At 45.7% G+C, this 22,874-nt stretch overlaps 2 protein-coding genes across 9 annotated transcripts; one reads left to right on the top strand and one right to left on the bottom strand.

Moving 5' to 3' along the window:
* Positions 1-988: 988 nt before the first annotated feature.
* On the bottom strand, positions 989-16,601 carry evi5b (ecotropic viral integration site 5b). Of its 8 annotated transcripts, XM_061296373.1 has the most exons (23): positions 16,335-16,601; positions 15,578-15,758; positions 15,412-15,491; positions 14,995-15,095; positions 10,943-11,157; positions 9,466-9,655; positions 8,295-8,519; positions 8,137-8,211; positions 7,917-8,042; positions 7,689-7,832; positions 7,425-7,514; positions 7,255-7,352; positions 7,099-7,159; positions 6,959-7,012; positions 6,263-6,295; positions 5,583-5,729; positions 4,985-5,116; positions 4,678-4,818; positions 4,341-4,499; positions 4,106-4,252; positions 3,944-4,039; positions 3,086-3,181; positions 989-2,764 (listed from the first exon to the last, which is right to left on the bottom strand). In XM_061296373.1, the coding sequence occupies exons 4-23, from the start codon at positions 14,995-14,997 to the stop codon at positions 2,453-2,455; spliced, it is 2,544 nt and encodes an 847-aa protein (XP_061152357.1). In that variant the 5' UTR covers positions 14,998-15,095; positions 15,412-15,491; positions 15,578-15,758; positions 16,335-16,601; the 3' UTR covers positions 989-2,452. The 8 variants fall into 8 exon arrangements, with proteins under 8 accessions (XP_061152357.1, XP_061152356.1, XP_061152360.1 ...); XM_061296372.1 differs by having other exon boundaries at positions 15,412-15,758; XM_061296376.1 differs by lacking the exon at positions 14,995-15,095.
* A 568-nt stretch (positions 16,602-17,169) lies between these two features.
* On the top strand, positions 17,170-20,129 carry LOC133166454 (large ribosomal subunit protein uL18). The gene is made up of 8 exons (XM_061296382.1): positions 17,170-17,324; positions 17,759-17,828; positions 17,900-18,015; positions 18,083-18,217; positions 18,415-18,617; positions 19,537-19,714; positions 19,803-19,891; positions 19,969-20,129. The coding sequence occupies exons 1-8, from the start codon at positions 17,322-17,324 to the stop codon at positions 20,066-20,068; spliced, it is 894 nt and encodes a 297-aa protein (XP_061152366.1). The 5' UTR covers positions 17,170-17,321; the 3' UTR covers positions 20,069-20,129.
* Positions 20,130-22,874: the final 2,745 nt, after the last annotated feature.

Below are 22,874 nucleotides of genomic sequence, written 5' to 3'. Positions count from 1 at the left end.
GACGCCGAGGAAGAGGAGGACGAGGAAGATGAGCCCCCAGGCGCTTTCACGTGTGCGGGATGCACACAATAGAAGCTTTATTTATTTATTTGTTGTCAATTTAGGGGGACGAGGGGGGACTCGTTCGACACCTGTGGGTTTAACAGCAATTATCGTGATTATTTTATTATTAATAACACTAAACAAAATACTGCATCACCGGGGATGCTTAAAAAAAAAAAATCACCCTTTTCACCGGACTCTAATTGGAATGTTAATTACAGTGCATGACCAATTGTGTTTTTAGAAATGAAAATCGCAATTATAATCCAGTTATAACATTAAGGGCAATGCAGAGATAAACTCTTAACTAGAGGACTAGATTTTCACAGAATATTTTTTAAGATGCTTAACCAACCTTTTCAGCAAATAGAAAAGCGAATGTACACGAATATAAAGTATTTAGTGTCCAGGGAAAAGCGCACGGCCTGATGTGTGACGTCAGGCGCAGCAATCACGTGGTTAGTTCTACGCTCGCTAACTCCCTTTGCGGCTGTTTTCATTTTGTTTTTGCTTGTTTTCCCGTTCAGTAAAAGAAGTGTCTATCTTTCTGTCCGTTTTGTGAATCTCACACGGCATTTATATGACAGGATCCTTACAAGATGCAGAAAATGTCCAAACTGGAGGCGCGCACGCAGTATACACACAAATTATGGCCGTACGGATGCACGTCGCCAATCAGAAAGAGCAGAATCGCGACAGGATGCGAGGAGGGACACGTGCCTGAGCTCGATTAGACTTCCGCCCAGCGAGAAGCCCGCAGATAGGACGCCGTGGACGATAAAAACGAGCACGTGTACATACACCAGCGTTTCCTGCCAGCAAATGCGCTCACATCACTGAATAGAGTACAACAATTTTAGGATTTCAGTTTAAAAATGATGTATAGTAAGGCTTCGAAAGGGCCCATGTGTAGCGAGTTTTTAAAAATGACCATGTATAGTGGGGCTTTTATTTTAAACGTGAAGGCTTTTATTAAAAAATAAGTCCATCACACAGAACATATTTGTCTTGTAGTCTCACAGGGTAACCATCGTGAATGGATACAAAAAAAGTCTTGTAGTCTGAGATTATAAGGGGTTACATTCAGAGTTTGACACCCCTGCTGTACGGAATCCATGTCAGTAAATCACAGCAGAGATCTAAAGGCGCACTCAATCACACGCACTCGATTTTTGAGTGGCAGATTGTTATCAGACTTTTGTGGTTTTGTTGTTTAAAATCACCAGCAGCCTTCAGATATTTCCTGCCTGCCTGCCATTTTATGATAAACAGTTCATAATAAACAATTCAACAAATGTTATATCGTCAACTCCTGGCACACAAACTCAACTGTGCGTGGATGAGTGTGCAATGTATGGCCGACTCCCAAAGTGCTTTAAAAATATATGTTGAACGTTGATGCTGTCCAAACATCTACCAGATAAATGTGATGTCATCACTGACACCCAGCTGATAAAATTATCTGAACCACATCAGATCCAGCTTTAGAGCTCTGACTTTTGTCCAAATTCAGAGGCCAGATTGAGGTCCAAGTAAACGCCTAGATCCTGATACAAGAACAAGTCCAGATCCTGGTGCAGAGTCAAATCCAGGTGCAAGTAAAAGTCCTGGTCCAGATGCAGATTCAAGTCAAAGTCCAGATAGAATTAAAAATATGTTCACAAATCCAGTCAAGGTATGTTTACAAAGCCCAGTCAAAGCTCAGTCCCAAGTAGATGTCGAAGTCGTGGTAAAGTTATATGTCCAGTTACAAGTCAACAATCAGGTATAGATCCGAATCCAGGCACAAGTGTAGATCCATGTCCAAGTCCACTTTGTGTACAACTCCCAGTTGAAGCCCTGTTCCAGGTTGAAGTTAAAGCCAAAGTACCAAAGTACGGCTACAAGTCCAGCACCAGACCAGTCCAGGTCAAAAATAAAGTGTGGTTCCAAGTCGCTGTCCAAGTGTGTGAAATGGAGTGAACAAAAAAAGAACAACTTTGGAGATACAACCAAGTATCATTAAATCAACAAACACACAACACAAACAAGCGTCCCCTTTCTCCCTTGTGTGATGCTCCTCTCCGCTCCCGCGCAGCCCATTTGGAAGGGCCTCCTAGGTCCATTTCAGAATATTTCCTCTCATGATGGCTTGTCTCCAGGTAGATTAAAAAATAATTGAAATGTCATTTAATTCATGTGAGGGCAAAAAAAAAAAAAATGACCACAATACACACATACACACGCTGTAGAGTTGTTGATTTATAAAATCATGTTCATATAAAATCCCATTGAATGAAGTGTGATAGAGAATAAAATGTTGAACGGTCTCTTACCGGGTACTAATTCCTTACCTGTTCCTAACCCTGTCTCTGTAGGATCAGTACTGTCCAAGTCACAATCACTTCCCCAGTCTGGAAAGTTCCATGCATCACACAGTGGTGGACTTGCGATTTCCCACATTGGCAGCGGCGGCGGGTACGGAGAGCCTCAAAGCTTCGCTGTCCTCATCGTCGTCGTCTTCCTCACTGTCCGTGTCGCCCAGTTTGGGATGGAGCAATGTGCGGCGGCCGCCTACGCTGTCGCTGCCGTCCTTGGTGGCGTCCTCGTCTGAAGACTGATACGAGCCCTCGTCGTGAGGGTCGTCGGGGTCGTGGTGGTGCCCGTAGTTGTTGATGATGTGGATCCCGTCAAAGGCGGACGGTTTGGAGGTGACCCCGCGCTGTCCCTTTAGGCAGCAGATCTGTGCAAGTCAGACAATTACGAATGATTGACATCAATAAAAAGAAAACATGACATTGAAAAGTGAACAAGCTTGAGTGAATCACATCGATTGAGGCTAAGGTTAGCTTAGCATGTGTTGATCGCCCGTTAGCTTTTGCCAATACTTGGCCTCCACTTTGTGAGGGATCGGTTGCGCGCGTTGTCATAACAACGTGACGACGGCTGCACAGGAAGCGCTTTGGGTGTAGTTGACACTTCGACTTATCTCAGTCAAACCAGGAAACAAATCTCAGAGCTAGGATGAAAAAAGGCGTAAAGGTGCGAAAATCTTGGTCATTACCTCATGTTTGAGCTCTTGAATTTGATCTTTGAGGTCTGTGATGTATTGGTTGGAGTCGCTGTGGTTCAGCTGGCCCTGCACCTTCCCTTCTTCTTTCTAGACCGCCAAAAACAACTTGTTAAGCTTTTTTTTTTTAAATTCTCTAATGTCTACATAGGGTGCTAATGTCAAATAGTGCTGCTAGCTAAAGCTAAAGTCAAAAGAACAGCGGTGCGTTTTTGTGACTGTGCTATGCAGCTCAACCTAACGGCGCATGTATCCTCCTAACTGTGGACAGCATCCGAATACAGTTTAACACAACAAAGATAACACTGACTAAACGAATTCAATCACTCATTAACTTTGCAAGCTTTGCTCACACGACGGATAAGGTCCCATCAAGTGGGGGTGGGTAATCTAAAAATAGCAACTTCCTGCATCACCGAGGAGTCCCAATAGACCCTCGCAAGGAGGTCCAAAAACAGGGCTGATGATGTTTTTGAGGTTTTTTTCCCACAGCTTCCTGGATCTCAGCTGCGATGCAAAACAGGTGGCAGCCAGCCGGCAAGCGGCGGCCGTTTAACGTCTCAAGAATGTTTTTTCCCCCCCAAAAAAGTTTGATATGGCGTCAGTAACATCTTACAAAACAAAGCATCGCAGTGGTGTTGAGAGTGAAACCACTTCCTGCTGGGACACACAGACGCCGGGACTGATAACGACCGAGCACCAAAGTTCATTTTTCGTCAATTGAAAGTGAAATAATTAAGTCAATCATTGAAATGTTGAATACAAGTCTATAGAGAGTAAAATCTCTGTTTTAGTCCATTATCGTTAATTCATTTTGTTTGACTTTCAAGGCCCGCTTGCGAATTCCATCACCTGAATCTCCAGCTCGGAGATCTGCTGCTGCAGCTCGGCCATGGCGGCCATGTTGTCGGCCTCTCGCAGCCTCACTGCCATCACCTCCTCTTTGCTCTGGGAGAGGGGGACAATTTTAACACTGGACTCCCAGCGCGAATCAGCACAGAGTCCATCCGGTACCTTGCATTCCATTTCCGCTTGTCGCCGTTTGACATCCTGGAGTTGCGAGTGGAGATCTTTGTTCTGAGTGGTCAACGTCTCAACGCGATCCTGAAGGGTTCGGGCTTCTTGCTCCGCTCGCCGCAGATGGTTCGCGTGAATGTGATTCTGGAAAATCCCCCCGAAAGTAAAACTGTTTAAAAAAAAACAAAAAAAAAAACGGGGGAAAAAAAAAAAAAAAAAAGGGTTTTCTAACCTGGGTCTCCAGCTCCAGCATTCTATGCCGAGTCTCGCGCACTTCGGCCTGCGCTTCGGCCTCCCGCAGCCGCACGCTCATCAGCTCGTCCTGCAGCTCGCTCAGCGTGTTCTTCTTGGGACTCTCCCGCCAACGGCCGGACGTTCGTGCGAGGTGGCGCTGCAAAAGAGCAGGGGGGTGTGATCAGAATCACTAAATAAAGCCATCAATAATTGATGGAATAATTGGGAAGCCACACGATTGTAAAAAGATGTGATGTCTGCAGTTCAAGAAATTACTTAAGTGTCAACTTATGACCTCAAACAGAAAGCTGAAATGATTTTTTTTCTGTCCCCACCTGCCAGTGGTCCTCCAAGTCTCGAACTTGCTGACGTAGCTCCTTGAGGCCTGTGAGGGCCTCAGCCTCCCTGACCGTCACAGCCATCAGCTCCTCCTGCAGTCGAGCCACGTTGGTGTCATCCGGCAGCGACGTGTTGCGCTACAGTGTGCAATAACATTTGACTACATTTTAGGAGGCCGAAGCCAAATGTAAACCATTCAAAGGCTTCCCTGACCTAAATATTATATCGTTATTTGAAGCCATTTTGTTATTTGATCTACTGTTGAAATAAATATGAAAGGTGTTCTGTCTTTTCATGCATCACCTTCTCAATTTCCAGGATCTTGTCCTGCATCTCCTTGAGCGCGCACTGGGACTCGGCCTCCTTCAGCCGGGCCTGTACCAACTCTCGCTCCAGCTGCAGTACTGCCTCCTCCGAGCAGCGTAGTGCCCCCTTCTGACAAGCGCACAAAAAAATAAATAAAATAAAACACCACATTTCTTTTTCGCTCGGCATGACTTGAAGATTTCCAACAATAATTGGCAAAGACTTGGCCTGACACAATCGTGGGTAGCATAGATTTAGCGGGAGAATGGCGCCTTATGAATAAAACATCCAAATGTAACATTATCCAAAACATGCGCTGGCATGAATTAATAACTAAACATAATGACGGCAAGAGAGCAGATGTGCGGGGTGTGAAGACATTTGTAATTGCATACAGGCAGCGTGTGAGGAGAGTGTCCACGCGGGACTTCATGCGTGCCACAACAAGCAGGCTAAATGCGAGCATCTTCTTGAGGCCCGATTACCAAGTGTGATCGTTTCTTGATTGTGGACAAAGCTTTTTAATGCCTTGCTGCGAGACCCTGATCTGGCTTGGCTCCGGAGGGCGGTGGCGCCACCCGGTAGCCGTCCTTACCGCTTGCGGCTGCTGCTGAAGCTGCCTGATGGTGTGGTTGGCCTGCTCCAGCTGAGCGGCGGCCCCCTCGCTCTGTTGTTTGAGCGTGGCCAACTCCCGCCTGACCAGGTAGTTCTCCTCCGCTTCCTGAGCCCGAGTCACTTGTCCCTTTGGACGCAAACGACCGAGGGCGGACGGGGGTTGGGAAGTGAGATAGGTAGCCCGACAGCAAGTGAAAGAAGACGACGGAAGAAAGGTAAAAAAGATTGGGGTTGTTTGAAAGGACATGCTGCTTTGAAATAAAAATACCTGAACAAACAAGTGCACAGTGGGCTTGTCATACAATATTGCACCTCCGGAGTCACTAGTGGAGCATCAAACTGGCCTTAAAAGTACATTGATATAAACAGTTTGAACTTCTGCCAATCAGCATGACTTTCATAAATGCTTGGAGTGTGCTGGCTTGTTCAGGTGAACAACATTCAATCCTTTGTCTGGATTCTGTAATTTGAGGATTCCATGCATGTATTTGATACTGTCATGAACAATAATTACCTGGTGAATTCATGAATAATTTCCTCTAAATGTGCATCATTAGCCCTTTAGGACTGATTCATGCTCATCAGTGTGAAAGGGGCAGAGAGGAGAGACGCGGAGGAGGGAGGGGGTGCAGCGAGAAAAATCAAGTGAGGGAAAAGTACCTGGATCAATCTATCTGCCAAGGAAGCACTTTCCTACAAAAAACAGAGATAACCACAAAATAGAGAGCAGAGAGACAATCCAGAGGAGAGTTTAAAGCACACAAAAGATACTTAATGATTTTTGTTTTGTTTTTAAGAAAAAAAATAAAAAATAGATGCAGCGTCAAAGGCAATGTTCATTTTTACCTCCTAATGCAATGATTCCCAACCAACATTTGAGTCACGTTTTTTTTTTGATTAGTAGTGTAATTGTTATTGATTTTAACCTGCTTGGCTGGGAAACAGTATGCAGCATGTTCACATCTTGGGGTGCAAAAAGGAACATTACGTGCAAGAAAGTGAGAGAGCATGCCATTAGAAAAAAACGAGATGTGCTAGCAACAGTGAGAAGAACTGGTGAGAATGAAGAAAGAGCGAGAGAGGATGTCTGATGAGGGGGCTCATAAACGAGCTTCCACACGTTGGACGGCGTTAGCGATCGAGTGCCTGAGATGACGACGTCTGGAATGCGTTAGAATCCGAATATCCGCCTCATGCTCGGCGTGGACGCGGCGTAAACCTGACATGCACGCGCGGCCCGGCCTCGGTTAGCGGCAGCGCCGTGGCGACCGACTGGCGTGCCGACTCTCAAAACAGCCGTTTTAGTGCGAGGTGAGGGAGTCGTCACGGATCTGCCGTGACGCGAGCGGAACTCACCTTCTCCAGAGTGTCGATCCTCTGCTTCAGCAGGCGGTTCTCTGTGCGCAGCCTCTGCCAGAAGCGAGTGAAATGCATTAGGTTAAATCAATTTTAAACATCAAACGTAAAAAGCAGTCAAAGTCTGTGGCCAGACTCACTTTGATCTCCACTTGTTCCTCCATTTCTTTGGTCTTGATGGTGGTGTACTCCTTCTCCAACCTGAGGCCAGCAAAAGACAAGTAGGTCTCCAGGGTGGCGTTTCCAAAAGCGGCCACAGGATGGCGACAGAGAAAGCGAAATGAGCCTCTGCTTACTTTTTCATCTTCTTGGCATTGTACTTGAACTGATAGGCCGCCTGGATGACCTTGTCTGGGCCCGTGTCCAGCTGGCGCGGGATGACCTTCTGAAAGTGCTGCAGAGGACCCGTCGAGTCAGACCAAACGACACGAACGAAGCCCTCGCTACATCACGCACGCAGTTGCACCTGTAACATTCCCTCCATGTCCAACTGAATGAGCTCCGCCTGGTTCATCTGCAGGATGGCCAGGCCCACTCGGAAGACGATCTCCAAGCCCTGAGCACAGACGGCATCGTAAGTGACTGGGTGCAAAGCATAACAGGAGCAAATGGGAATATTAAATAGCCCAAGAACGTCTAATTGGGAATTTCTTTTTCAATATTCAGCAGGTGGCGCCGATGGACAAGAAACATTCATTCATCTTAAGTCTCGTCTCTTGCAAGTACCCACCTCGCACATGAAGATGTCAAAGATCCGGGTGGCGACGGGCAGCGGGAAGGTGGTGAGGAAGATGGTGAGAAACCAGGAGGAAGCGTACATGGAGGTGTGGAAGCTCTGAGCCTGGAAGTGGATGTGGAGTTCGGGGAGATCCTCCTGGAAGGACGAGATGGTCGAGATTGGCGACAGTGATGTTTTGGGTTGTGAAAAGATCCAAATCTAATTTTTTGAGCCTCCTACCTGGATCATGGACTCAAACTGGTACATGCAGAGGCCCAGCTCCGCCATGCTGGGCTTGAAGAGCTCCCGCAGCCTGTAGTCCTGCATCAGCTTGACAAAGACGCAGAAGGCCTCCTCCTCTGGCATCTGGAGGACATTATATATATGGGGAAAAAAAATCCCCCGTGAGGGTTCCAGCTTTGGTTCCCTCGCACGGGCGACGTCAGAGCGCGACAATTACCTGCATGAGCAGCAGGCCGACGATGAAGGCGCTGCCTTGACAGTAACCGACCTCGCGGTCCACCAGGGAGTAAGCCTGAGGAGCAAACAAGATGGGCGGGAGAAATGCTGTGGTAACGTTGCGTTAACGCGGCGTCAAAGGGCCTCGTCATTGTTTACCTTCATGACATTGAAGAGAACCTCCTGGCCCAGGCTGTCCTTCTCCTTGAAGAAGTCATGCTCTGGGTAAGTGCGGGCGATGTCGCGGCGTATCAGCTTCTCGCATGGCGACGTCATCTTCAGGAGGTCCGAGTACTGGTCTTTGATGGCCATGTTCTGGGCGTTGCACAGCAGCTGCCACACAATGGCCCGGAAGTGGTGCGGAATCCCCATTCGGACCAGATCCTGGAAACGCACTTTGCAAATCAATGCTGCTATTTGTGCTTGTCAATTTAAAGTTTTCCGGCCAAAGCAGTGGTCGTCGTTGTTTTGGACCAACAGTTGCCCTCCATTTTTGTTCCACGATAAGGAACAAATTAAATGATGTTATTAGAACATACGTAGGACTTTTTTCTTCTTCCATGCATTACTGCTGACAACGTGATTAAGAAATTTCCTGTGCTGACGGAGCACACTGCTCTTTCCTGCTATGATGCACGCATGTGTGTGTTTTTGTGCGTGTGCGCACATCTGCTCGGGCCAGGGTGCATTTGGGCCACAGCTTGACTTTGACCAGGACTTGTGCGAGTTTAGAGCAGACAGCTGCTACGGACACACACGTACACTTTTCAGGCACCACCGCCTTTGTGTTAAAAATGTTCATTCCTAAAAATATTTATTCCTAACTTTTTCCACTCCACCATTGGGTGTCGGGTATCAACACCAGCGTGTGACTTCCTCCTGGTACAAGCGAGGTTTGAAACGGAAAGGTGAGCTTAAATTAGCTTTTCCAAAAATAGGCTGTTGAAGGACTCAACGTGGGTGGGGGGTGACTCGTACAAAAATAGTGACGGAAAACACTTTGCTCTCTTCAGGATATACAAGGAAAGATAAACGAGGATCAATTGTATAGCATGGTTTTCACATACGGGGCAAATCCAGTTCGAGTTTTTTTTTCTTTCTATTTTCCTCCAGCATTTGATGATCTTAGAAAGACAACACTGCTTCACTTTTTGCTTTTGTCAAAACTCAACAGGTCTGCACCCGAAAATCAGTAACTGACGTGGCTTATAATTGCCTACATATTCCACGAGATGGTGGCAGAGCACTACATTTGCCTACGAGTCCAAGTCATCACGTTCACGTGCTAGCGTAGCGTGATGGCTCAGGAAAGCGTGGCGGCACATTTCACCTTAAGCTGCTTCTCTTTCTTCTTTCGCACCTCCTCCCATTCATTGACAATGCGCCCCCACAGGATCCACGAGTCCTCCTCCAGGTGCGAGAGGTTCGACGAGGCCGAGGAGCTGGACACCAGTGAGGATCCGCTGTTCCGCCGCGAGCCGTTCATGGAGCGCAGGGATTTGCTGTCCGTCTCCAGGAGCCTGCGAGACAATCAAAATGGATTGAGGGCAAGCACCGCAGACGCCCTTTTCTCTCTTCAAATTTGATTTTTTATTTCACCCCTTTGAAAACACCATTTTAAACTGCAGTCAATAAAGGTTCAATTACCAGGCTGGTTCAAAGAACCAGCAGATTTATTTTCCTTTTTTCTTGACCAACTTAATCAACTTAACATCTTAAATTAATAATCAAATGAATAAAAGTTCCCGTTGCGTATCTTCAAGCAAACGGGCAGCCCGTCTTGGAAAAGAGCAGCGGCAGCGTTGACGTCACGGGCCCGGCTCGAGTTTCAGCCGCATCTGGGTCGTGTGGGCGGAACCCGCAGCCACAAAGAGCCGGCCGGAGGGCTTCCCACTCGACAAAAGCAACGCCCGCCATTCAGCTCGCAACCGTGTGTGACGCTACACGAAGTTTTCTTGTCAGCAAGTTCAACAATTGTGTCAAATGCAAAGTTGATGTCACTGTTTTGTTAATATTGTAAAGTAATTACAGGCAATTGTGTGGAACCAACACCAACATGTACTGCCTGTACAATAAATTAGTACAGACTGGACATGCAAAAATGTGCACTGCTGAATTGAAATGTTTCAGTTCAGATTTAAAGGAAACTCAAGAGTTTTAAGGTTCCGTGGACCCCCTGGTATGCAAACACACAAGCAGTTGGGCTAATAATTTACCAGCACGAAACTCTTGTTTGGAATAAAAAAAAAACACAATAATTGGACCTCCCTGGAGTCCGCAATGAGCTTTGAGAAGAAAAGCAGCATACCAGGACCAGTTCATGATGTTGTCTTTATTCGCATCTTCAAGATCTGGAGCGGTTTACAGACAAGTTCCTCGTGTGCTGCTCAACTACACTGTTGGATGACTTTTATCTGTGTTTGCAAAGTCCAAAGGCCTCAGACCAGAAAAAAAAAAACGCACCACAAACACAGTGGACTGTCCGAACGCAATTGTGCCCTTATGAACTCGCTTGATTCCAATTCACACGGAAAACTTGCAAAAGTGATGCTTCAGCAAGGCGATTGCTCAGTGGGATTCACACGCAACCCAAACAAGTTCGATACTAAAAGGACAATTTACTTGTGAAAATTCATACGCAAGCTACTGATGGGCACCACGCAGTCAGTCCACTCAGGCAAACGAGTTACCAGCCAGCCAAGTGGACACTCATTTGCTGACACCCACATCACTCACCGGGCAAGACCCCGCCTTTTAAAGTCACAGTGAATCAAAGTGAGAATGGCTTTTTTCTTTCTTCTCCTCACCTGTTCTGCTCCTCCAGCTTGGCGAGCAGCTCCACGTCATCGGGGCTGAGCTGAGGCGGTGAGGATGGCGAAGACAGCGACGGCGCGGAGGCGGAGGTTGGCAGGGATGTGGGCGGGGCCACCTGGCTAGCCATCTGACTGACCGTGTGCGACACAGACTTCTTCACCCATGAGAGAGTGGAACTCAGCTTACCAGAAACCTTGTCTGTCGCCACCTGTCCGGGAAAATGCTCACATCAATGATAGAGAACGCGCGGGTGTCATTTGCAAAAGACAGAGCTGTTTAGTTGTCTTAGATGAATGATGCAACGCACTTACCCCCCATCTATTGGCCCCGAACGCTAATAAACCTTTAATGAACAGAAAATGGGGGTGGGGAGAAAAACAAGCACAGGAACCTAGGAGTCTCCATTTCTACGTCTGAAATTCCCTACCTATGATTCCAAGTCATTCGCCGGCTTCTGCCCCGGCTTTAAGCGACAGCATAGACAGCCAGTATCTACAGTAGCATCCACTCAAGCATAACGCCAGCGTGACATTCTGCTTTGGAACGTTTGACCGCTTTGAACAAAGCTCATGAAGTCATATGCTTGATCACACTGGCAGGTCAAAGTGCTGCGGTAAAGATAGCACCTCCCTGTTACAGGAAGTGCAACGCTGCACTCACCTGGACGCCCAGAAATAAAAGGTCCAGAACAGGGATCGTCAAGATTAAGATTAAAAAGGAGATGTGGATTAATTTATTGTAATGCCTGTATGTATTTATGTGTTCTTACAGCATTTATGAGGGAATATTTATTTGAAATCAATGGTAATTTTCTGTTTGCATGTTCATGGGACTTTAGCATTAACACTGTCAAGGTTTTTAAAACATTTGCAAATGACCCTTTAAGTGACATCTCACGGAACCCAAGGAGGTCCCCAAATGGCAGTTTTGAAAACATTGGTCCGAAAGAGTCCATTTCTTCAGCCTCACCTACCCTCAGAGCCAAGTGGCACTAGCGGTCAGTCAGACATTCCATTTGGGAGGCTTCCCCATACATCCGAGCGGCTCGGCTTTTGTGTGCCGGAAAGCTCAAAAGAAAAAAAGGAGAAAAGAAGGCGGCGAGGCGGGGGGGGGGGGGGGCTTCGAGACATGGCTCGCATGGCTAATGAGCGAGTAGTGTAAAAGAAGCCACTTATTCAAATGTTTCACGAGCCGGAAGACATTTGTGCCTGCAGCTTGTTCCTCTTCCTGCACTCCACGCATATCAACAACCCACATTATCTACACACATACTTGACTTTCATTTTTGCCTTATTTTTACTACTAGGCGTCAAGTCAAGTCAAGTCAAGTTTATTTGTATAGCCCTAAATCACAAGCAGTCTCAAAGGGCTTCACATAGACAGAAATTGACAATTATTCTCAAAGCATCCCCTGATCTTAAGCTCCCAAAAGGGCAAGGAAAAACTTAAAAACCCCTAGCAGGGGGAAAATGAGAAACCTTGAGAAGGGACCACAGATGGAAGGATCCCCCTTTCAGGATCACCAGGTTGAAATGGATGCAGAGAGGGCACAAATGATACAACATGAAAATCAATTAAATAAAAAGTGGATGTCCATGTCACAGCAGAGGGCTGCCGAAAGGAGCCCTCAATTGTCCTGGCAGTGCTCTTCGAGGAGGTTGAGCTGCAGTTCCCCTATCCTGAATTGGCCACGAGAATCCAGATAGCCGCTGTCAGCATGGGTACCACCTAACCACCTCCCCGGCCGGGGAGGGGGGAGGGAGGGGGTGGAGAGGGAGAGAAAACAAACTCCAGCCGAATCGGCCACTACAGGTTAGTTAAAGGCCATGTCATAGAAATGTGTCTTTAAACGTGTCTTAAATGTTTCTACTGAGGTAGCAGTCCTAATATCCATTGGTAGGGCATTCCAAAGCTCTGGAGCCCGAATAGAAAATGCTCTAGAGCCTGCAGACATTTTCTTAGCCCTCGGTGTCGCTAAAAGGGTAGCGTTTTGCGAACGAAGGTTACGAGACGGAACATAAGGAACAACTAGGTCGACGAGATATGAAGGCGCTAAGCCATGCAGCGATTTATAGGTTAATAGAAGAACCTTGAAGTCACATCTTAAATGGACCGGAAGCCAATGTAAGTTGGCTAGTATTGGGGTAATGTGATCAAATTTTCTTGTCCGAGAGAGCAGCCTTGCAGCGGCATTTTGTACTAACTGTAGACTTTTGATGCGGGACTTAGGAAGACCCGAAAATAGTACATTACAGTAGTCCAGGCGCGACGTGACGAACGCATGTATAATAGTTTCCGCATCACCGGTCGAAAGGATCGGACGAATCTTTGCAATATTACGAAGGTGAAAAAACGCAATTCTGGTTATATTCTTAATGTGCTTTTGAAAGGAGAGAGTTTGGTCAAATATTACCCCGAGATTAGTTACAGTATCGCTTTGAGTGATAGTACGGTTATCTATAGTTATAGCGGTTTCCTTGAATAAGTGTTGATAACGAGCTGGACCAATTATCAACATCTCAGTTTTATCTGGGTTAAGACGAAGGAAGTTGAGAGACATCCATTGCTTGATCTCCGCGTGTAAAATAGATCAACAAAACTGTGTAAATGCCACTCATGGAGAATTGAAACCCACCCCAAATATGTTTAGAATTGTTCATTTGGCACTTCCATATTAATTCAAACTTATTTTACATCACAATTGAAAATAAAAGGCTTACAGATAATTTAGCTTAAGAGAAAAATGCACCAGCAAAACAATAAATATACAAAAGACACTTGGTAACTTCCACTAACAACCCAGGCCACACTTAGCTCCTCCCCAACACAAACACTGGCGCTCTCTTGTGGAGCATAGGAGAAAAGCACAAAAACAGATTGATGTTTCGATATTGTACAGTCTTTACAGATATCGCCCAGCTACTTCTTGCTTTTTGTCAATAATTTTGATTCTGTTAGTTTTTCTAGATCATCTGTTTTGTTGGCGGCACTCCAATGCACTTTGTGCAAGGACAGATGAAAGCAGACGTTTTGCTTATCTCCCGATACAACTGCTACTGATAAACAGCCTGTGTAATCTACAAAACTCTTAGCGTGTTGTGTGTAAATGCCAAAAGCTAAGTTTGATGACTTCGAGTCTGTTTCTTAGGTTGCACCTCATATTTACAAACGCACAGCTGATTTCAGTGCGATGCAGAGCAATTGTACACGCCTTGTTCAAACAAAACGACATTTTAATTTGGTTCTCCAAGCAGATACACAAATCATGACTTCATTAATTCAGTTAACATTCTGGAGTCACCGCACTAATGCTGACCACTGCACCACATGAACACTTTTATTTCCTTCTTTGCTGCTGCCTCATCATCATCGCGCTAAACTCTCATGGGGAAATGGCCAAAAGAAGAAGTCATGGAGGACTTTTTGAGGCTGCTCTGGCAGTAGCGCATGTTGCCACTTGCAGACCAATGCAGGTCTAATCGCTTTATCTCACAGACTCGAGTTACGCTGAGTCACTCACAAAAATGATTCGAGTCACTTGAGTTGTTTCCGGTTCCTAATGTATGAACACATAAGTTGTTTTGCTATACTTTTACTGCGAAATGAACAATGTCAAGTGATGGTGCTCTGATGTCGGCCATCGCCATCATTCTAAACCAAATCATCTGACTTTGCCATGTTTCCACTGAGATTGCCGATTCGATTCAGCGAAGCAAGTCAATTGAGCAAACCTGATTCTGCAGTGTTTCTTTTGAGACCAACTGAACCAAAACAACCCAGTAAGACCAACATGCGGTTGTCGCCCCGCTGCTAACTGGTGACACCGGCATGACTTCAGTTGGTCTCCAACTGCTGGCAAGACCTCATCAACAAGTCAGCGGTTCAAAGAGATGGACGGTCAAAGGTCCGGCCGGTTGAATCTTGGCTGACTTGTTTTATTTTTGCTCTTGGTCTTGCTGGCGACACCATTAATTCATAAAGATTAGTTTCATTAAATGACAGCAGATTCAGAAGCCGTCCCACTTTATATTACACGGTGACTGACCATTTTGTCATCATTGTGTTCTTCATCTTTCTTCTTTGGAGTAGAGCAGCGTTCAACTTGGAAACAACAATGCAAGACTCATCTGCTCCTTTTATGGCTGCCTGGTGTTGAGTGTTGAAAGGAGATACTCAGGATCGAGCAGTACCAACTAGCTCACCAACTTGCATTAAATTAATATCCCAGAACACAAGTCAGCGAATTATGGAGTTCAATTTTTAATTCTATGTAAGAACTAGTCTGAAATATCACAAAAGAGTATTCAAAGCTAACAATGCGCCTAGCTGGCTAGCAGCTAAAAAAAAATACACGTAGTGCTCATTTCTAATTAATCATTACTTGCCGGCGTTTTATAAATAGTTTCAGCAAGTAGACAAACCCGAAAGGGAGAGGATGGAAAAAAAGGGAACATCCATTTACCTTGAAGCGAATTTAACACGCCGCGCCAAACTTCCTCGCTTGGCGTGTTTCCCGTGCATTAAGCTATCGTCCACAGCATTCTTGCGTAGAAACAAAGCAAGAAAAAGTTGTTTTTATTCGATACTTTTCCACCGGGACGCGTTAGCATTGCTGAGCGTTTACTGACTGTCGGGTGTCTCCTTGCATGGGCTGGGTGCGATCGCGACCGTCTAATACGTGGACAGCAACGTCTCGGGCAGGCGGCCTCCAGCCGTACAGGCGGTGTTTACATGCCATTGCGCATGCGCCCCTTACTCACTCTTTGCTTTGACGTCAGCGACACTTCTTGGGCGGAGTGCGCAACTACACTTTAAATATGAGACGACGAGAGAAATCGATTTAAATTATATTTTTCAATATATTTCAATGAGTATGTGCCAAAAAATGGGTTTAAACATATGTATTTCTGAATTATATCTATATTTAATGAGAGAAATACAGACCAGTAGGCCAAACGCGTACTTCAATGCAGTACCACCCATCAAACCAGAATGTGGTCATCATGTCCTATAATAATAGTATTACGTTTTTTATCAAACTAAATTGAAAAACTAAGACGTAAATCACGAGAACAATCCAACATTTTGCATTAAATCGCATAGTGTTCATTTGTTTTTCTCAGAATTGTGTAGAATTGTACTGAGACTTTGTAGACACCCTGGGCAGTAGAATTTCATACCCTACTTTCAATTTTAAAGAAAATACTCTAACAAAATGCCCAATAACATAACACATCACTCAATCATTAAGTACAAAGACTTTCATGATATTTTGCATTTGGCCTTTCAAAAGGCACACCATTTTGTAATGTATAGTATGTACTAACAGTCACTCTTGTGTGTTGCCCTTATCTGATCGGCACCTAACTCCCAAGAATGCCTTACCTGAAATTCAGATGGCATTTAGAAGAAAGACATCACCGGAACACTCATGTTAGATTACGGGTGGCTCCTTGAATTAAGGCATCTTGTCTCGATCAGTACCAATAATAAGCAATAATCCACAATTATGGTATAGTATACGGACTCAGTTTGTCAATTTGTGAATGACAATGTATCCCAGTGGCTAAAAAGTGACAGGTGAAGGTTTCCACCGGGAGCACAGCCTCACTACCTGCCGGGGTGAAAATGTGACTAATGTGACGGCTTACGTTCACATACCACACGATCAGTCATGAAACCCACTTTTCTGGTTTCACACCGGCAACGCTGACGCACGTCTATTGTCGCCGACCAGCATGGCACTCCTGAAGGAAAGAAAAACAAAAAAGAAGATGACGTAGAAAAACTCCATGGGAAGAGGAGGCCGCACATCCTGCACTGTTTCTGACATGTTTTGATCCATCTTAATGACTATTTTGGAGAAAAAAACTGCACGCTGAGAACCTGAAGTTCTTAAAACTGTTGTAAGTAAAACTCATTTAAAAAAAAAAAAACTCTGTCATTTTGTGCTTTTATTTCGATTGTAACACATCAAGCAGAGACTGAATACCTGACAAGGACTGTCAGAGTTTGCTGTAAAGCAGGTGTCTCAAACTCAACTTCTGTGTAGGGGCTGCTGTAGGCTGGGTGAGAAAAGTAGAACGGTTGAATAACATGTATGACATTGTATGATTTACCAAAGTGTCAATGTTGTGAGAAAAGATAAACCTGCTTTTGACAACTTTGTGGTTGCGGTCGAGGTACCAACATTTTTGCTGCAGTCTCGCCCCGGCTCAAGGGAGGGCAGTGGAGTAAAATTTCTTGACTCATCCTGAGACACGCTATTTACTGCGCATGCGCACAAGCCGACTTCCTTTTTCCCGTGCAGCGGAGTCAATTCCCAGTCTTTGGCTCCGGGCTCCTTCATAAGGAGGCCAGAAAGACTGCAAAATGGTTTGTAATTCTCCCAATACGTGTCTACATGCGTACCTAAGACGTGCATCTTGCACTCGGTGTCGATTTTTGTATCAAAACACGCAACTGTGTGAATGATGAACGTGGATTGTGGCCCCAGTGCTTGCTCGCCGGGTCTGCCCCAACGTGGCCTAATGGCCGTGCGGACAAACGCACCACTTCCTGTCGCATATCAACTCAATTCACGGTCGTTAATTGCACCGGGTTTTGTTTTAACGCCTCACACCGTCGTTGACAGCAAACACCTGACGTGCCATTTCAATTGCGACCTCGGTTAGCATGCAGCTAACACTACGTTCACTTCCAATGGGACTACGTGCTAACTAGCCCGCAACACTGACAGCCCCTTAAGTCTATTGAATTTTTGGCACTTGTGATCACTGCACTTAACTTCTATTGTGTATTCCCCGAAGGGTTTCGTTAAAGTGGTAAAGAATAAGGCCTACTTCAAGAGGTATCAGGTCAAATTCCGCAGGAGGAGAGGTACGTTCTCACACACACTTGTTTGGTAGTTGCACGAAATTTAAGGAATACATGCTTGTGCTTCTTCTTAGAGGGGAAAACTGACTACTTCGCCCGTAAGCGCCTTGTTGTGCAAGACAAGAACAAGTACAACACACCCAAGTACCGCATCATCGTCCGCTTCACCAACCGGGATATCATCTGCCAGGTAGATTGCATTGCTTTATCTGTGTTGCAATGGCGTTTTCAGTACTGATGTCATGCATTTGTCGCAGATCGCCTATGCCAAAATCGAAGGGGACATGATTGTGTGTGCGGCGTACTCTCACGAGCTGCCTAAGTACGGTGTTGCCGTGGGTTTGACCAACTACGCAGCGGCCTACTGCACCGGTCTGCTGTTGGCCCGTAGGGTACGTATTGCCCACCGCCTGGCGTGTGAAGCCAAGACTCCAGGCCTCCTTGCGACCAGACGCAGCTGTCACTGATTCGTTTTGAGGCAGAACATATTGTCTACCAAATTCTGCTGTTAATCTAGTCCCCCGCAGTCCTAATTTAAACATCTTCTCATTTAGGAGAGTCGCTAACCTTTCTCCTCGTCCTCTTGCAGCTCCTGAACAAGTTTGGCCTTGACAAGGTGTACGCGGGCCAGTTGGATGTGAACGGCGAGGAGTTCAACGTGGAGAGCATCGACGGCCAGCCGGGAGCCTTCACTTGCTACCTGGATGCCGGCCTGGCTCGCACCTCCACTGGCAACAAGGTGTTCGGGGCCCTCAAGGGCGCTGTGGACGGAGGCCTCAGCATCCCACACAGGTCAGCTGATCCAACGTCAAAAAGTGCATTCAAAAGCAGTTTTGACAGAGATACTGAGGTTATGATCACTATTTTGAGGATAGTTTGCATACTGCCTGGCATGATCATTGAGTGCCCGGCTAAGGAATTGACTTCGGTTGCTCAGATTAATGGCACCGATGTTCTTGTTTGAGGACAGTGCTATGGATCTAACAGAAGTAAGCTATCCATTATGTTTTGCAGAATTACTTTAAAGTCAATTCACGCTAACAAGTATAACTGGGCCTTTTGACAAATGGGATGGTTTGGGTCCCATTTGGTTGATAGTTCCGCCTTTTTTTAAACCGGTAAATAAGTTCCGTCAGCCATATGAGTATTTATTTTTTAGAGGGACTTTACGCCTCCCGTTGTTTTTACACTTTACCCTTGGTGAAAGTTCAAAGTATGCCAAATGCTGCTAAAGGTGGAAATAATTCCATTGGGTCTGAGTGCCCACACTGTTAATAAATTACTATAACTATCTTGAAATGAACATTAGCAACCAGCTCGGTTAGTTGTTTAAAAATATAAATACTTGCTATGCTCTGAGGTGGATATCTTGCATGGCTAATATGCATTTGTGCTTTGACGTTTCAATCATTTGTCTGTCGATTAGTTTAAAACTGTTGCACCTATGGTGTGTGCAATAGGAAAAAATGTTTGCTCAATTGTTACAAAATAATTTAGTTTAAAGTTGTGATTGTGAGTGCAATATTTTTGGTTACGGTCAGAATCTTATCTGTTTGTCCTTTTTGATGTGCCGACAAGGTAGGGCATCAATTGCATCAGGGCTGAGTTACCACATTGACTAATTGTATTAAGTCCTTGCTAAAATACCCTGTAAGCAAAAAAAGTGATATTTGTGCTCAATATTTGCTTTCCATATTTTCCGTCTCCTCAGCACCAAGCGCTTCCCAGGGTACGACACAGAGAGCAAAGAGTTCAACGCCGAGGTCCACCGCAAGCACATCCTGGGTATCAACGTGTCAGAGTACATGAGCCTGCTGATGCAGGACGACGAGGATGCCTACAAGAAGCAGTTCTCGCGCTTCATCAAGAACGGCGTTACCCCCGAATCGGTGAGTGCAGCCCTATAGCATAGCACCTAGCAAACGCTCTGGATCGTCTTGTGCAGTTTTTAAGTCATCTCCAAAACATGTCTTTCAGATTGAGGAAATGTATAAAAAAGCTCACGCCGCCATTCGTGAGAACCCGGTCCATGAAAAGAAGCCTCCCAGGGAGGTTACGAAGAAGAGGTGAGCAAGATATGGGATTTAGAATTAAGGGGTCTTGATTCCAGATGTCACCTTGCTAATCGGGTCTTTTTCCTCAGGTGGAATCGTCCCAAGATGTCTCTGGCCCAGAGGAAAGCCCGTGTCGCCCAGAAGAAAGCCAGCTTCCTTCGGGCTCAGGAGAAGGAAGAAGCAGAGTGAGGCCTCGCTCTATGTTGCTTCTAAGCCAGAATTTTGTTCTAATAAATCTATGGAAAATGTTCACATTGCCTCTCTTGCTTTTGTCACATACTTATAGGATTTCATCAACTTGATAAAAAATAAAATTGTTAAGACTTTTTTTTTACTTTTCAGGGACTTCACTTACTCAGACTGCCTAAATCCAGCTCCAAACAAACTTAAACTATTTAAAATAATACTATATAGTTAGAAAGCAGGGCTGTGGACTCTGTCGGATTTTTGCACCAAGTCCGGCTGTCCATTTTTTCTGTTAATTCATGTGACTGCTTAGTCTTTATTCAAGGCTAATTAAGATCAAAATCTAAATAATTACAACAGTTTTGTGATGGCTTTGTCTTTATTAAACATATAAACGAATACAATAAACAGCATTTATCTAAACACAATTAGTGACGACCCCACAACTATCGAAACACATCAATGACGTAAGCTGGGTGACATAATCGTCCTTGACATTGGTACATAATGTAAACATTAGCCTAAGTGCAACCCAACGTGGCCGCATTGATCGCGACTTACGCTCCGTTTCTCCCCCAAATCTAGAGGTGTTCTCTCGCTGCTCCCGGGTTCTTCCATCTTGGATGCGCGCGGGGCATTGTGGGTCTTGTACGTGCACGCACGCAGGCAGGCGCGGGCGCGCACGCAACAACTAAATTTGTCTTCATAACAAGCAAGCAGGGCTGTGGACAGTATTCCTACGCGCATTCTCAGCAGCATGATGAAAATAAAGTTGAACGTATTTTTTTTATTATCGGACTCGGTGGACACGGTCAAAATCAGCACCGAGTCCGGCAAAAATGACCGAGTCCGACCGAGTCCCCTAGTCCACAGCCCTGTTAGAAAGCACTGTATAATGTTTGTAAACATACATATTAGGCACATTTACCACTGGGGGCAGTATAATACATACATTAATTACTCAGACTGCCTAAACCCAGCCCCAGACTGCCTAAACAATTGAAAATACTATATTGTGGTGTGCAAGGACTGGAGTCGGAGGCGGAGTGATAAACGACGGTGCCAACGGCAGTTGTTTTAATGACATTTATAATTATCTTCTCTCAACCACGGGCCGACTCTATTTCCCTCGAGATCCTAACACACACTACTACAAACAGGAAACTCCCACACGTGTAAAACATCCCACCGGAACTCGGCAACGTGAACTTAGGTTCCGGGTGAATTATGTCAACCCACTACACAAGCCCCCCCGGAATTCACCCATAGTCAAAATCCCCGCGCCGGAAAGGAACGACAGCCCGACCACGGCGGGTGTAGGTGGCAGGGGCTGGCAGGGGGTCAAGGGTAGGGGGCGCCGCCGGAAAGACCGCTGGGCTGGACGGTCGCGTTGTCGGTCGGGCAGGCGGGAGCTCGGTCAGGTCGGAGGGGCGAGGCGCTGGGGGGCGGCCGCGGCGTGGGGCCTGCGCCAATTCTAACGTCCGCTTCCTCCGCCAGAGCACGCGGCTCCGTAATGGTCGTATTTGCGAGGGCCGTTTGGACGTGCGGCGGCATATGTCGCAGAAACAGTCCAATGAAAAGAAAATTCGGCTCTTCCCCACCCAGCAGGTGTAACATCATCTCCATGTGTTCAGAGGGTTTGCTGTCCCCTATGCCTTGAATAGCAAGCAGGCGCCGGGCTCGTTCGGATCGTGACAGTTCGAAAATCCTGAGGAGATAAGCCTTGAGCCCTGCATATTTATCCTGGGCCGGAGGGGAAGTGATGAAACTTACGGCTCTGGCTGCGGTGGAGCTTCCGAGTGCCGAGACAACGTGGTAGTAGCGTGTGGCGTCATCCGTAATTCCCCGGAGGGCGAACTGAGCCTCCGCCTGTGCGAACCACTTTGCAGCAGAAGTCTCCCAAAACTCAGGCAGTCTGAGGACGGCGGAATGCGCCATGCCGTCTCGCTCGGTATTCTGTTCAGTCCCGGAATCCTCAGCGGGACTGACGTCAGGGTCACCGGTGTGGTGTGCAAGGACGAGTCGGAGGCGGAGTGATAAACGACGGTGCCAACGGCAGTTGTTTTAATGACATTTATAATTATCTTCTCTCAACCACGGGCCGACTCTTTTCCCTCGAAATCCTAACACACACTACTACAAACAGGAAACTCCCACACGTGTAAAACATCCCACCGGAACTCGGCAACGTGAACTTAGGTTCCGGGTGAATTATGTCAACCCACTACAATATAAACATACGTACATTGTGTACTTTGGCCGACCTAGGGGAAGTATAATACAATTAAACTACACGGGCAATGTCACTACTTCTCATTTAGCTGCAGTGTTAGTTTCTATTTGCAGAGGATAATTTTGTATAATTCAAACATCCTTTTCTATGAATGTAATGATGCTGCAGCATCGATACTCCTTGTTTGCTCCTTCTATTGTTCTCTTGGATTTACTGTACATTACATTACTCAAGTTGAATATTATTTATTTATTTAAAAATACTAACAAAAGTTGAAGTATCAACTCAACCTTTGAAGTTCAGTAAAATAATGGTTTTAAAGGAGATGCAGTCCGTGAATAACAAAACCTAACTTACAAGATTGAAACATTTAGCTTTATTTATTATTACATTAATTTAGTTATTCAAAATAACTGATTTTAACTGACTGCATTATGCACCTGCATGATGATGATGATTTGGTCAAATGAATGAAATGTTTTCAAGTTACGATATTTTTAAATCTATATACATTAAGAGAATTATGGTTTGCTGGAAGTCAAAATGCGTTGTAATAAACAAGAACAGGTTCTGTGG

The sequence above is a fragment of the Syngnathus typhle genome, linkage group LG14, assembly GCF_033458585.1.
Source record: "Syngnathus typhle isolate RoL2023-S1 ecotype Sweden linkage group LG14, RoL_Styp_1.0, whole genome shotgun sequence".
Lineage (NCBI taxonomy): Eukaryota > Metazoa > Chordata > Actinopteri > Syngnathiformes > Syngnathidae > Syngnathus > Syngnathus typhle.
This window is presented reverse-complemented; position numbering and strand designations above follow the sequence as displayed.